This window comes from Rhea pennata, chromosome 2, assembly GCF_028389875.1.
Source record: "Rhea pennata isolate bPtePen1 chromosome 2, bPtePen1.pri, whole genome shotgun sequence".
NCBI lineage: Eukaryota > Metazoa > Chordata > Aves > Rheiformes > Rheidae > Rhea > Rhea pennata.
The window spans coordinates 112,722,869-112,739,510 of NC_084664.1; the positions used below are offsets into that span (position 1 = coordinate 112,722,869).

At 33.9% G+C, this 16,642-nt stretch overlaps 1 protein-coding gene and 1 pseudogene across 2 annotated transcripts in view; one reads left to right on the plus strand and one right to left on the minus strand.

The window, feature by feature from the left end:
* LOC134137341 (small ribosomal subunit protein RACK1-like) overlaps positions 1–16,642 on the plus strand; it is an 88,169-nt pseudogene that overhangs the window by 19,260 nt on the left and 52,267 nt on the right.
* Positions 1–16,642, minus strand: part of SMCHD1 (structural maintenance of chromosomes flexible hinge domain containing 1) — an 83,931-nt gene that overhangs the window by 10,018 nt on the left and 57,271 nt on the right. For both annotated transcript variants that reach the window (XM_062570195.1, XM_062570197.1), the window contains exons 32-39: positions 15,943–16,100; positions 9,265–9,380; positions 8,738–8,799; positions 7,495–7,582; positions 6,962–7,093; positions 5,352–5,501; positions 1,484–1,610; positions 1,192–1,311 (exon numbers count right to left, since the gene is read on the minus strand). In XM_062570195.1, coding sequence (XP_062426179.1) covers positions 1,192–1,311; positions 1,484–1,610; positions 5,352–5,501; positions 6,962–7,093; positions 7,495–7,582; positions 8,738–8,799; positions 9,265–9,380; positions 15,943–16,100 — 953 coding nt within the window. The remainder of the gene's footprint in view (positions 1–1,191; positions 1,312–1,483; positions 1,611–5,351; positions 5,502–6,961; positions 7,094–7,494; positions 7,583–8,737; positions 8,800–9,264; positions 9,381–15,942; positions 16,101–16,642) is intronic.

Here is a 16,642-nt window from a genome sequence, read left to right on the forward strand (position 1 = left end):
GATTTGGCCAGATAATAGGAAATTTCAGCAAGCTGCCATTAACTTCAGCTTCAGGAGGCAAAGGCTAGTCTTTAGATCAGTCTGAACATATAAGTGCTTTTTTCTTTCTATTCTTTAATTACTTTCCAAATTGTTTGCCAACAGAGAAAATGACAAGAGGAAAAGGAACACTACTTCTTTTGTTCCTAACTTTGGACACCATTTTCTGGCTATCATCTCCCCCTACTCTGAATTGAAGTAGTTTTGAAAACAAACAAGTAAGCACTGGTGAGTTGCCTCTTACACTCTCTATTCAAAAATATTTATCTACATTTGGACACATTTTTAGGCACAAAGTTTTCTAAGTCACTCTAAAGATATGCAAAAATTGGAAAACGTGAAGCAAAGTTCTTTGCTTCTCATGTTAGATTTCAGGTATTTGCATCTATAACAGCAGCATGCAGTAAGCAAGTAACAGAAACCTAGCCTTGTACTAAAATTACAAGAAACAAAGCATCTTCTAATTTCAATACGTTTTATTTACCTTTAAGTGACTAATTAAAACCATAATTCAAAATATATCAAACCAAATAAACCCTCTGATCAACAGGGATCAACAAAATAATAAGACAAAGAAAATGTTTCCTTTTTCCTCTCTTCTCTTTCCATAAACAACTGTCCTTAGACTGCCCTGTTATTTAAAAGAGTTTATAAGGGATTACATTTGCTGAAAAACATGCACATAAATAATGGCTATCTACACAATACTCTAAGATACTGTATGTAGGGTCAAACATGGAGGGAAAAAGGCAGGGTTAATTTTTCAGAAGATTATCTATAGTTTATTCTCTAAAATCATTTTCAGGCAACAACTGTTTAATTTCCAGATGGCTGAGCATTCACATAAGTATTGTAAAGATAGGAATGTCAGGCAATTGTGGGGGGGAGGGCAGAAAGGAACCACTAACTTCAATGTTTAACTTCTCCCTTGACAGTTCTAACATAAGAAATTCTACCTCAAATCAAGACCTTTCATAGGTAGATCCATCCAATACCTAGACACTTCCCTGCTAACAGAGATGATATACTCCAATTAATTTACCTCATTATTTCAATGCTGATTTTTCTATCCCTCTCTATATTGTCAGAAACATTAAAAGAACAAAAAGTTTAATTCTCACGAAACGTATTCATATATTTGATTGAACTTACATTTCATTTCGGTTACAAGCTGATTAGTAGTATCAAACCAATTTTTGTAAACACCTATGGACTGGGATAGTTGGTCTCTCTCCTTTGTAAGTGTTGCCATCTGTTGCTGCTTCTTGAAATCTACGTACAGAAAACCCAGTAACATACTTAGTTTACATAAACCTCAGCAAAAACCTATTAGTCCATTACATAGTTTTGATGCAATCACAGGATGATTACAACAACTAGAATTATGGACCTAAAAACAGTTTGTTCTAGAAGAAAAGAAAACTTTTGAGTAATTGACACATACCATTGTAAAACATAAATGACAGACGGTATGGTTCCAGAGATTTTTTCAAGGCTGGCAGATCTGGCTCAAATACAAGAATATATTCAGTGCTATCTCTTCCAGGACTGTTTTCAGCCAGGACAAGATTCTAGTAAAACAAAGATGTATGTTTATAATCACACTTGAGGTCACACACACAATTAAATAAGCACACTCCAAATAGTAAGTCTTACAAAATTAGCTAATACACCATATCTACAAGCTATGACTATGGTTTTAAATATTGGCTTGCCTTTGTATCTAATTAAAAGAATTATAATATAAAGATTTAGCAATAAGTATCTTAACATTTAAGAATTAAGATTGCCATTTTACCTGTTTAAAGAGTCTTGTTATTTTTGGCTATATATTTTATTTCAGAGACATACGCTCAGAAGGAATATTATCTGCACTGTCCTGTAAGCAAGATTTCCTCAGATGTATTTCACACAGCATGGAAACAAATCCATACAGAACATTAAAAGGAAATAAAAGACCAGATGTTTAAACATATAGAAGGAAAAACAAACTAGTCCCAGTGCTGAGTTAAAGTTACTACTGTTACCATGGAAGTAGACAGTAGGTCCCAAATGAATGATCAACATATCTCGAAAGACTGATAAGAAATCCCGTATCTCAGCAAACCAAACCCTTCTCCTTTCTTTACAAAAACAGGAAATAAAGAATGGTAAACAGAAATAAAATTAGTATAAGTAGTATCTAAATGTGCTGTTATGTTGGGAAAGGTATCATGCATAAAATGAATAATGCTTATAATAAAACTCATACTGTTTCCACCTTTAACATGTAGAAATTGCTACTCAAGTGGCCAAATCAAGAGAGGTGGTTGCAGCCTAAAAGAGATAGATATATAACCTTCAAAGACAGTTTTCATGGCTTTTAAAAATATCACAACTACATACTTAATCAGGAGAAGTCTGCAGGAGGAATATGTTTTCCTCAGAAAATTTTTGCTAATTTAAAGCTAAACATTTTCCTTCTTCCCTTCATTAAACAAGTTTAGTACTCCTGAACCTCAATGTACATGTTTGATTACTGAAGCTAAGTGCACATGATTATACTTTTAGACAAGATGAAACGATTTCAAGGTGTTTGAGTAACTGCACCCCCTCCAATTACTAGTTATATAAAAATACATTTCATCCTAACCAACAAATCCTTTCTGGGTATGTTGCCTCAGGTACAGATCTAGTCAGAGAACTCACTATAAGCCAGACAACTGAAAATTGCCTGAAGAGGGAGAGGAAGAGATATGGGGTTTAATGAAATTGAATCCCTCCCAGAGGAAGAGAGGGGAGCATGAGCTACAGTCAAAAGCAATAGTATCTCATCAGATCACAGCAGTAAGACAACAGTAGAAGGGAAAAAAAGAAACAACCCAGGAATATATATGTAAAATGAAAGACTGGCAGCTTGTAAGATTACAAAAAATTAAAAAAAAGACAAGACAGAATTTGATTCAAGTCATTGAAGACTGGAGTTTTTATGTCACACTAGCTCAACAGCAGGCTGCTAGTATATGGTAAAAAAAAAGATTGCTATTTCTTCATTTGTGGAGTCTGAGAAATTACCCAGTTATTTTACCTGAGCTGGCAGAGACCACTCAATGATGTTGCTTTTCCCCTCAACAGTATGAATTTTCAAACATTACTCAAATTTCTACCATAGGTTAGATACAAGATTTGTGGAGAAAAGCACTCTCTTATTAGACCAATGATTAGTATCTCACCCCTTACCTTCACCTTTGCTTTCTATCCCAACCCCACCTGCCCCCCAAAAGTTCATAAAACTCTTCTCCATCTCTGAAACCTAAGTAGCAAATTTCAAAGATACATACAAGAAGAAACAAACTGCTTTGAATCTAATGGGATACGTTAATCAGATCTCAGTAAATGTAACTGGGAAATGTTAAGGCACTGGAGGTTTTAGTCAGAGAAATAAAAGATCATTGGAGCAGGGAGTTGGAGGCACAAACAAAATAATCTACTATTCTGGAAATATGTGTGGGGAACAGGAGGAACTTAAAGTGCACCACAAAATCAATTAGTCTACTTATTTTATCTGATATCTCCATTCAGTCCATGTTTTTTCCGTCCCCCCCCCCTTTTTTTTTTAACATATTTTGTCATTTTTCCTTAAGGATCAGTGCAGACCAGAGACTGTGTGTTCTGTGAAAAGTGTTTGCCCACTGTGTTTTTGTTTTTGACCATTATTGAAAGAATTAATTATGCTGTGTCATTAAGTTTCATTAATATAGTTCCATGAAAGCAGCTGATATACTGAAAAAAAAAATTATAATGCGTTCACCTGTAGGATCTATACATTTTAGTAATTCTGTTTTTTTAATTGCAGTGATTTACAAGATCTATTGGGAGTTTTTATATCTGTTGCTGAGGCACAGGCTGCTTCCATCTGGCACATGCTGATTCTAGTCTGCTGGGAGGTTGCTTCCAACGCTCAATTTAGCAAAGCTGGCTGAGAAAGTTTCTTTAAAAGGTAGGATATTCTTTCAGTACACCTTCTAACCATTTAATGATATCCATACATTACAGGCTAGTAAGGCTAGTAAGAGGATCCAATGAAGCAAGGGTTTATTTTTGTTCTGAAATTCCAACATGATACTTCAGCAAATTAAAAGTTCTCTGCAGGCGGTTGAGAGATATTGTGAGCACTCTCCTCAGAACAAGTGTGTGGCTGTATATTGAACTGGGTTTTTTTGAGGATTTGGAATAGTTTGTTTTTGTGCATGTGCAAGTTTTAACTTGTGTATCTTTTACATTATAGTTTATATCTACCATTTTTGATGATGCCAATAGTGTCTAGAAGGTAGATAATCATTAAAAAATTTAAAAGACAATTACTGAATGTAATGCAATCTCAACTACTGTCTAGTATTCCAGCCCAGATGATAAAAGATGTCAGCAATGCCTTTGCTGTGCCAAAGTATTGTGGTTATTTAAAATCTTCTCCTAGAAGGTACCAACATTTTCATAAGGCAGTTGAGGTGATACAATAACTGATGATGATATTACTCCCAAAGAAAATTCACAGGTTTTAGTAATTCAATCTGTATTAAGTTTGCTGAAGAAAAAGTGACCAAGATGACTTGTTTTCTGCCTGTGAAAGTATTATATGTTGTAATCAATAGGCATGTATGAGCTCTTTAATCCAGCAAAAAAAAAAAAAAAAAAAAAAAAAAGCAACCAAGCAGATACTAAAGCCAGAGATTAGAACAGGTTACTTAATTACTGAAACAAAATACCAAGCAAAATGTAGAACTTTGTCTTTAATTCTTCAAATCAGAATAGGGTGCCTTTCTGTGAAGTACATATAAGCCTAATTAGGCTTGACTAAATGCAAAGAAAAACTAGGTGAAATTTAATTACATACATATGAAGAGGTCAGACTAAATGATCTTAAAATATTAAGTCAGAAAAGTATTATAAGTAAAAAAGTAAAATATCACTAACAGTAAAGATTTAATTATAAATTATTGAAGTGTTATATTTTAAGTTCTAATGAGGAAAAGACTTATCCTGGATCATCCCGCATGTGCTTGTCTCTAACAAAGTTTCTCAATCTACTGGTCAACTTCCCTCTATTGTCAAGGATAATGAGTTTAAAGAATTAGTCCTCCATGTTTTCTGAAAGTCAGCAACCAGATAGAGAAGAAATAATTTATCTACATATCAGTAAGAGAAGGCTACAACATATGTTAACCGTCCACAAAACATGACTAGGTGCAAGATCAACTTTAAAACCGTAGAAAAATATGCTTCAGTAGATCTGTTGCTCATGGAACTAACCGTATTTTTCTTTAAGCACTTACAATTTCAGCTGATCCTCTGTCAAATGGAAACTCGATTGTACTGACTTTCCCCTGAAACTGTGGGATCTCTGTATCATCATCATTGGGGCTCTTAATTTTTGCTATTATCCTGCCAACTAAATCAATTCCAGTATGGTTGTTATATTGGTCCTGTAAGAAAAAGTTAAAGAAGTTAGCTTGGATCACTAATAGAAACCCAAAAAATTTGTTTATATGTACTATTACAACTAAGGATCACAAGATGCTTCTATTTTAAAATTCTTCCATAGTTTCTCAAATTCTTTTTTCTCTATTTGTTAATGAATATCTGAAGTTTGTTCTGTATCTGGGAAATAAAATCATATGTAACAGCAGAAGTTTCTCTTTCTATTGTTTCCCACTAGATTCTATTCTTGAAACACTTTCTTGTGTGGCAAGAAGTGGGTTTCAGTTGAGATGCCTGAGAATGCACATGACATGTTTCATTTTGGGTCATTTGTATGGCATAAACCAAAATGCAATATATACAAAACAAGATATACGTGTCATATACTGAAAGGCATTAATTTACATCTTTGTTGTGAAGTTAATCTGCAAACCTGTGCAACAAGGTCAATCAAAAGAGAATTCAATGTGAAAGGGCAACCATGTATTTACAACATAACAGAAAATTACACAACTTCTGCACCTTTGTCCACTACAATTACCAGACAGCATTAAAAGGAACATTTAGCATGCTGTATGATAAAGGTGAAGGACAGTAAAAACATAGAAGTTAGAGGCTTGCTTTTGTAGATACATCTGGATTTGGAGATTGCTCAGGACGTCTAGTGCGACCAAAATCAATCTTGTAAAAATTTCCATTGACACTGAGTCTATATAAAAAAAAAAGCTTTAATGAAATCTATTTAATCAGATAACACTTTCTCTTCAATCACATGAACTGAAAGGATGCAGATCTAAAAAAATATTTTTGATAGATCAGCCGGTGTGTGTATTTTCATATCTGATTCATGTATCTTATACTGGATTGATTGTCAATCTCCCTGTTCAAATCTGCCTGGACAAAAAGAAATAAGATTCCTGAAAGCCAAAAGTTGTGAACTATTTTGACTCTGTTTCCATCTCTCTCTGTATACACACACCAGTGTTCTCTCATTCTGTGGGTCCTGTGACGGTGTGGGCTGTCTTCTATTCTCTGAGGGAAAGTGGTTTTCTCTGGCAAACTGGTATTTTTCTTTTGGGTAAGGAGATGGAAGCTACCATCAAGAGAGACTGGTTATTTTTAAATTTGCACCCACTACTGCAGTAACCCATAACTGTAAATTTTCAGTGCAACTCTCTTATGTTCTTAAATAATCAGGTAAAGATCTATTATTTTTAAGAATTATTTTAAGGGATTTTAAAAAATCTTTGAATAAGGTTTTAGGTTTCTTTTAATCATTTAAAATTAAATGAAAATTTAAATATTTTGACTATGTTCAATTACATTTTAACACAGATGATAGAAACAATATATATATATATAATATGTTATATATATTATATATATTATAACAAAATTCATCACTTTTTTTTTAAGCAAGCTTACATTGTTCACCAATTATGATTTTGTACGGAAATATACTTACCATTACATGGAGATGTAAATCCTTGACCAGTGTACGACTAGTAACAGTTCGAACATTGGAAACTGCTGGAGTGGCTGGTAAAGAATCGGGTAACAAGCGTACTGGGTCATTAGGTACAACTTCCACTATAATCTAGAAGAGGAGAAAACAACAATAAAATGAAATTAAAAAAAATGATATAATTCAATGCAAGTAACCTGCACACAAAGGTTGCTCAAAAAACACTGAAACAAATGTATGTGAAGTTTATTGATAGTCCTGAAATAAACTGGTATGATTATGAAGCAGTTCTATTAGGTCACAAATTACTCAGTTTTATAATTTTTAGTTAAAAAAAAAAAAAAAACTAATAAAAACATACTTTGATAATCAACTGTTTGAAATCAGTCACTATTAAAATAAAAGCGTAAGTTTTTGCAAAACTTGCAAGTGAAAGTATCGATATTCCAAATCTATGTAGTATCATAACATTTATCCTAGATGATTCTGTACTACATGTTCTTAGCTACATGTAATTAACTACAGAGTCAAACCTGGTCACTGCTGAGCATATTTGTCTTATCCATTGCAAAAGTAAACTGGATACTGTAAGTCCCCACTCTCTCGGGAATCACTTTATCCCTAAAAGTATCAAAAAAAAAAAAGTCAGTCAATATTGAATTATACAAGGTATGCAAGAAATTCAAATCCTGAGTAGTCCTGCTAACTACTACTTAAGAGTCCTGTTGAGGCATGAAGTACTTTAATACTCCTCCGCAATAAACTTTAGCAAGAATGTCACAAAAATCTCAAGAACTCTTCAAGAATATAGTTTTTGGTAACACGTATGAAGAAAGACTCCTTCAAGGCCTTATAATCTCTACTTGACAGGAAGTTTATTACAACTCCATTATTCAGAGATCTGTCAGTCTACCCTGCTTTCACTTTCCATTGATTAATTCTCATAAAGCTACTGAAATAGAACACAGGAATGTTTACATTATCTAAAACACCAACAAAAGATTCACTTCAAATTTAATCATTTGGCCTGAGTTTACATAAAATCTGACTAGTATGTTCCTTCTCTTAGTGAAAGTACAAAGTTGCTAATTTGGATCATTGGTAAAGGCTGCGTATTTAACAGAGAAAAGGGGGGAAAAAACCCTTTTCATTTGACCTTACAGCACTCTACAGTGCAGACTAGGGCAAAGAATCCCTAACATCAAAATATGAAGGGAAGACAGATGTCTAAGCTTCTGCTCATAGAAACATGACTTGTACAGAAGGCCACACAGAGATCTAATTTGCTGCAGTATCATGAAACTTTTGAGGAGATACAAACAGTGTCTAGCTAAGATTCAGACATTGCTCTGGGACGACATCACTCCTGAATTGGTTAATGAGATTCTTGCTTTCAACACGTGGCATTATATCTACTGTGTGAGTAACAACAGCAAGTTGTTTCCTCTAATTTTGTTTGGAAAAGATAATATAGAAGTTTCCCTGGAATGTTTAACTTGTACAGATTACAATCTTTTTACAAGCTTTACATGTTTCTAATCATTCTAATATACTACCTTTGACTCCTTTCTTCTCTCAGATTAAACAAATATCAAAAGTATCTTGGAAGGATATAGTCCTCATATTGTATCATGCTAATTCCTGAACATTTCATAGCACTATATTGCTAAATCTTGAACAGATTGTCATTATCAAATATTACAAATTTTGTCCCTAATTCAGACTACTTTTTATAGTAAGTAGAATCAGTAATTATAAAAATATATGCCTCTGTACCTGAAGTAAAAGAAGCCATCTTCCTTGTCATCCTTCACTTTACTACAGCTAAATGTTGTAACCTGAGAAGAATGATGCAAAAAAGTTACTGAAACATACTAGAAAGTTAAAGTACCTTATTTGTAATATGCTATAAAGTCTTACTGATTTGCAGTAGTGATAGCATAAAGGAATCCAATGAAATCACCTATAATTTAGATGCTAGTTTTATTCTTAATCCTTGGACTGTTTTCTTTGCAAAATTCAAGGTGGCAAACTTTAATGGTCTCCCTACTACTAATTAGCTTCTGCAGAGTAGTAACACTGTTGTCATTACTGTAGTCAAGATTATTCAAATACCAGTACTACTTACTCTTAAAAGTAGCAGGGAAGATTTTTTTTAAACAAATATAATTGGTATGTAATACTTGGTATCTGCAGTCTAGAGTACTGATCCAAGTCAAATGAAGGGAAATTTCTACTGTGAAAGTATTTGTCCTAAACTTACATTTTGATACACATTTTGAAAACACATTTTGATGACTTACATCAATTGGCATTCTAGTTCCGCTGCTCTGTCCTTCCCACATTTTCATAGAAATTCGTGCTGGATTAATATTTTTAATAATGTTGTTGTCTTCAGAAAGAACACTAACCATAAAATCTGCAGAGTAAAAGAAAAGATTTTGGGAAGATTTCAAGAATGTGTGTCTCAACCTCCTGTTCTGGAGGGAAAACGTCCACATTTTAAACAAAATCCAGATAAACAAATCCAAATAAATAATTCAAAACCAGACATGGAAAGCGTTCTCTGCCCAGTCCTGTGGCTAGACCAGGTAATAATTCTCACTTAAAACAAAACAAACATTGCTTTATCCAATGACAACTTAAAAAAAAAAAATCTCAAAATTCAAGTCTCCCTTTCCCCGGTTAGCATCCTTATCAGAATACCAAGCCAGACTGCTTCTTACTCTCAGGAAAGAACAATCATTAGCCAGTTAGGCAGTTGCTTCCTTGCTCCAAGGACAGGAAATCCAAATCTCTCTCTTCCTTCCTATACAAGTGCTTTAGTCACTGGACTACTGGACAAAGAGGCACAGTAGTTAGAAAGAGACAGTACCAACATCACTACCATTCTCCCCTTCTATTGGCCACATCGTAGCAGAGACACAAGCTATGGCTCTGACATGGGCTACTTCTAATAGATTAGCATCACATACTTAAATCCTTTAGAAGCTGGATATTGGGACACATTTCACTCCTTCAGTTGCTATTGCCCGACTCTGCAGTCAAAATACTGGATGTTTAAAATCCCAATCAGAAACAACTAGTTTTTCCCAGCCACCCTACAGAAAGCTTAGCGGCCTAAAGAAAATGGAATCCAAATTAGGAAAAAGCTACCCGAAAACTGTGCATGAAGTACTTTGATACTATGTTAATGTAGATTTCAAGCATGTAGTGGAAGCTGCATTGTTAAATTAAAACTGAGTTTTACACTTTACACATGCAAGGATTGTGCTTTAATGTGTATGAAGAAATTCAGTATGACTTCCAAGATTACAGTGCCTACTTTTAGTGCATTCTATTTTGAGTTCATCAGTAAATCCAATAATTAGGATGTTAATTAAATATGAGGCTGTTAAGAGTTTTAATATCAAATTTAGTAAAATGTAGTATCAAATACACTATCTTAGCTCCTGAAGAAGCTAATTTTCTTCCTCCTTCAAAACCTTGTTGATTTATATTATCTTTAAGTAAAAGCTTCTACTCGGTGAAGTTTGAAAAATATACTCTTCCATCCTCTCCATGAAATGGAAGACTCTTTCAAGTCTTCCTCTAATTCCATTGTGATCAAGGAAAGATACCACATAGCAAGTATGACAGTTATCTTCAACTCACATGCTTCTCTTCTCTCTCTTTTTTAAATTTTTTTATTTTATTGTCTCCTGACAGTAGCCAAGTTATTCTTTTGTTTCTGTAACTGTGAACAAAGGAAGCCCTGAGTTTCTTGGAAGCCCTGTGTTTCTTTGGGAAATTTGGATTGTAAGTATTTTCTAAAAGAGCAGAATTAGTACACCAACCTCTTCATACAGTTAAAGTTTTAGACCTAGAAAAATAATGGTAACAAGAGACCACAGCACTTTACATATTTCTTTTCAATAGATCAGATCTCCTCACAGAGCAGAAAAGAGCTTAAAATACAGCTTACAAATCTGTATTCGTATATGTGATAGTTGTGCAACCTTTTACGAATATGTATATGTATATACACCCACCCACATATGTACACACATATATATACACATACACACACACACACACACACACAACGCACAAATACAGGCAAATAAATAAAAGATGAAAGAAGCAAGGAAACATTGTGAGCACAAGTAGAGGAAATTAGGGGAATTTAGAGAAGAAGCAGGTAAGGGATAGTTAAAATATATTCTCTAGCTATCTTACTCTGTGCTGCAAAATGAAGCTTGAAACTCAATGCGGTTGGTCATATAACACTTCAAAGCAAGGAAATCTCTATGGTGAAAAGTAAAAACAAACAAAAATCCCCCCAAAGCATACACAAACAAAAGCTGACTTTTCTTATATTTGAATCAATAGAAATACAGTAATGTTGTCTATAAAAAGGAAATTACAGCATCAAGATTAAGGTTAAAATATTAAGAAGGATAAGAACACATTAGTGGGTTTTGGCAATACACAAAGCATTTGCTTTGATTTCTGAATTCCAGAAATGAAAGAGTTCAAGGCTTAAGCCTAAAGCACTGGAAATCAGAAGTTTATTTTTATTATTGCCAGAGAATTCATTCCAAGCAGCCTGTGCTTTGCTGAATTCCTATTTGGTGCCTCCATTTTTAAGAGGAGAAAAATATTCCATTACATGACATAGGACTGTTGAGGCCAATTTGATGTTTGCATAGCATTTAAAATTTTTTTCACAAGCAATTTTTGCTGTTCCAGTATACACAATTAGCAAAAAAATATTGACTGCAAAGATTATAAATGACATCTGATATCCTGCTATAAAAATATACACCCTTCATTTTGGGGTCAGAAACAGAACCTCCAAACAAATTTTAATTTTATTTACATCTGGAGCTAAAATTGCAATATTAAAAGGTGAAATATAAAAAGTGAAAAATGTGGAAATGTGTTTTTCTTTACTCTGTACTTACAGACAATAAATACATATTTTTCCCTTTTTCGATGCCTCTCTCAAATTTATATTCATACTTCTTTCATATTCTTCACTCTCTTCCAATCTGAAAAATCCTTCACTGTCTAGTTTCCCTAGAAATAAAAGTTGTTCTGTATATGCTCATCTTTGCCACCACTTTCCGTAAGTTAACTAAGTCTAATATTTCCTTTTTGAAGACATTTGATTTATTTTGTTTTCACCAATATTGATTGAATCTATCTAGATTCTTAAACATTCAATATTCTTTCCATCTTAGCTGCCACAGATACTTTTAAATTTTATCAGTTAGCACTTTCTCCATTCTGACACCCTTTGACTTCTTACAACTCCGTTTTCTGCCTAAGATGCTGACAGCGGTTCACAAAAGGGTAGTAATTCAGAACAGCTTATTTTAAGAGCCTTTGGTAAAGAACCTTGCCAAAAAGTCTCTAAGAAATCAGGCGCAATATCAGCAGGATCTCTCACATCACATAGCTGTCAACTCCTTCAAACAGATTTGCACTTTCCTGCAAAAATATATGAAGTTTCTACCCTGTTCCCATTTTTATATTTATACCTGTATCTGCTTAATTATATTCTTTATATTTTACAACTGCCCAAGACTGAAAACATACCTAACGATTTAAAGTTTCTCAGATCTTTTCCTAAGATTCTTATTAAAAACAGCATCAGATTTGCCACCTGAATTTACTCCTATCAGAAAAGGCCAAATTAAATGGGATTAGTATATATTAGCATATTAGTATATCAGAGTTAATAGCTCAGCAATTTAATACTTACATTAATTTATGGTGAATACCATTAGATATAGGAAATGTGTTAATATATATATATATCATCAAATACTTCTAGAAGCCCTCTACTGAAGATTCAAATGTAAGACTTTTACCAATGACAGGGTGGGGGAAAGTACCAGTTTGGGAACTACTTTGCCCTCCTTGGCAGGGAGCATTGATAAAACATTTTGTCTGGCTTCCCACTGCAAACTTTGAAGCTCCGTTTATAACCTTGATCATCTCTTGGCTCTAAAGGCTACTGCAGGTTTTCCACGACTCATACATTTTTTGTTTTTGTTACTGAAGTCTTTTTTGCCTTCCTTAACATGATAGTAGGTTTAAAATGACAAAATCTATGTCATTTAGACAGGACTCCAGCTTTCTGGGGAGGATTTTCATATAACAATTTCATAAGGCAAATTGTGTTACAATGTATTGTGTGGTACAAATACATAAGGCACATTAAACAAGAGAAAGTTTGGAAGAAGGCCTATTGAACTCACATGCTTCATTGGCAAACTGAAGAACCAGATCTCCTAAAACTATCCTAGAGAAGACTGTTCTCTCTTGTATCAACAAGATTAGTTAACATAGGTCTAAATAATACCTTTTTTTTTTAAAAAAAAAAAAAACATCTAGCCTTATTAGTTCCTCCTAAGCTTTTGTTTTCTAAGACAAAATATTGAGCTACTAGCTAAGCAGGACAGAATATTTCTCCTGATTCTAGAAGATGATCAGTTGCTTTTTTGGATGCCTTGATAATTTCTAATCCCTTGAAATTATGGAAAAGAATAGATTAAGAAAAAAAATAAGGTCAGCACTACAGCTTATCCTTGCTGCATGACCCACAACAGTGATCTCTAAATCATTTGCCTTATGCTGGAAGAAAACAAAAGATATTTTGCTGCTTTAACCCTTAGAACAAACAAACGAAGTTAAAGGAAAAACTGAACGAAGCATTAGACCAGTTCCCTTTCACATCGTTCATCCTGACATAGATGATACCTAGATGATGCCTGTCCTAGAATGCCAAAAATGACATTGTTTACCTTGAAGGAGAGGGAGGAAGAAAATTAATGCTTCTCCATGCTTTATTAGAATGTTTAGATGTTTAGAATTTTTACATTCTTTTAAAGTTTTTGGTGGACTCTCATATTTCAAACTTCTGTCTCTTCTCTTGTCCCAAGAGCCACCTCCTCCACAAGCCAGAACACCTTTCTGTTCACATTAATTTTAGCATGCTTGATTTATAAAGCCTATGTCATATTACAGTGCTCTTTTTAATTAGATTCACTTATTCATGTCTAAGTTTTCTTATAGGAGAAAGTAGAGATTTCAGATTCTGTTTCAATTTTAGGAAAAGATGCTTTCTCATAGACAAAACTTGCTCTTCTTCATCTGTTTTACTACTGTTACTGTTTGACCATTACTTTCCTCAACGGGATATAAAACATGAGAAATGTTTTGTTTGTTTGCTTCATGATTCAGCGACCTTGGTTAAACAACGAAGATAAACCTCTCATGAGGGCAAAATTTTGGACCATCTTTGGCTTCCTTTCTATCAGTTCAGATTTTTATTTTGACTTTCAAAGGATTCTTATCTTCTTGAAAGGAAGAGTCAATTCTCCCAATTCCGCTTGGCTCATGTCAAAGAGAAGTCCTCTGTTACTTTGAAGATCACAAGGAAAAACATGCACAAACTATCTCAGATCATCTTTTGGGAAGATTGAAAGTTGAAACATGGTATTTTATTAAGGACAGAGAAGAAATTCAGTAGTTTTTCCACCTATAGACTGACATAATCAGTAAATTGGAACAAATAATTAAGAGCTTTATTATGATGCTTTCCAAAGATGATGTACATGACTTTGCTTTCCAAGTGTAATACAGGTATGGTTGTTATGAAGAACTGAGTACAAAATACTTGGCACGTGACCATTAGTATATGCAACACAGAAGTCTAAAATGTTGAGATTGGGGAAAAAAAGAGTACAGTTAGCCTGAGTATTCTTTGCAGAGTGAAAAAGAAGGGAAAGACACCCCAAAATACAAATAGAGATAAACAGGCAGGGACAGTAAATTGCAGGGAAAGCGATGGAAATTTGGGCACTTGCACCAGTAAGCAGAAGACTTATGCTTTGCTAGCTACAATTCCACAGAATCTCCAGTTTATCTCTTAGCCTCAGCAGCAAGAGTCAGCCATGCTTTCCAGAGCTCCAGATGCAGTGAATACAGGGCTTTCTTTTTTCTCCCTATGTTAGCATTCTGTTGATTCCAGAAAGTGCTCATGCTGCCATCTCTGAAAGGCATACATGACAATATTCAAATTCAACAATGTGTCTCAACATAGGTGATGTTTTCAGACTCATGCAAGGAAAGAAAAAAGCACAATTGTTGTTTTACACAAGCAGACAATCCAGCACAACATTCCGTTTGTGGCAGGAAGACAATGGAATAACAGACAGAAAAGGGGCTTATCTAAGACATAACTAGCTTCTTGATAGCAAATTAAGAGTCCTTCTTCAAAAGACTCTTTGATTAATGATTTCTCTAGGTCCTTCATACACATTCTGGTTGCTAAATAAAGACTTGCAAGAAAGATAGAGCTGCCACTGAGAAATCCTGGCATGCTGATAATGTTGTAGCTCTAAAGACGGACCACATTTAATTCATTAAATGTGATTCCTTTCAACATTTCACTTTTATTGGCACGACTGTCACAGAATAAATTTGAGTCCCTCCAGTGACTTGGTTAAGAATCAGAGTTGGTATTTTTGATCTGTGGGTAAGATGCACAGACTAATTAAGAGAAAAAAAAACATTCTGAAGAGAAACTTCAGAGTAACTAAAAACGAAAACATGGATCACTGTTATATCTGTTGCAGTAATTCAGAGATAAAGCATTACCTGAATGTGATTTTTTTCAATAAAGAAAATAAAAGCATGAGACATTCTTGATATCCTGTTAAACTGTATTCTACACTTACAGCAGACAGAAGAAAAAATTTTGACAAAGAGGGTAACACAAATTTTAATCAATTACCTCCAGTTATATGTTTAGTTCCTGATTTTCTAAAGATGCAGCCAAAATACTAGCTGTGTTGCTCCATAAATACAGTATAATAGGAGATAGAAAGAATTGAAGGAAGTACGCTATGAGAATTATAAAAATAGTTTTTCATTGTTTTATAACGTCTTTGAGTGACTGACTTCTAACAGAAAGTCCTTTTACTTACCAGGGAAGGTACCTCCCGCTGGAAAAGAAGCATTTTTGTCATATTTAACATTCAAGTGGACAGGTTTCTCAGGATCAGGCAGGACATTTAATGTGATTGTAGGACAATTTAATATACTCTTATTGTATGAGGCTTTAAGCTGTAAGGTGTGCTCTCCCCTGAAATAAACAGAAATCATAAAATTTGTTATAAATTACCCCTTCTAAAAAGATGGTTTTCAGCAGACCTCAATCTGAATTGTTGTAAATGAAAGCATAATAATAAAAAAAAATTTAAATGAGTTATCAGTAGTAAAGGCCAGAAAAAATAGAAGTTTTAGTGCAAAGTTAGAAACAGCATACTTTTAGCGAAGCAAAAATCAATCTTTTAAGATATTCTTAAGATATTACCATACTAAATTTAATTAAACATTTAAGATATTCTTATGACAATAGCTTACTAAATTTAATTTTCCTTTAACATTTTATTGGCTTGATCATGTTTCATTGCCTATCTGTAAAATACTAGCAACTGCAGCTTTAAACCGCGAAAGATAGTAAGATGGAAAGCAGTCATAGCTAAATAAAATGCCATCTGAGGAGCATTCTGCTTTGGCAGTTTCTGAGGACTGAATCTGAGCGCAACCCAACATCTAGCAAAGTGCACTACAAGTATTTAATGACTTCACTGCCATCTAATAACTCATTTTTAGAGTACTAAC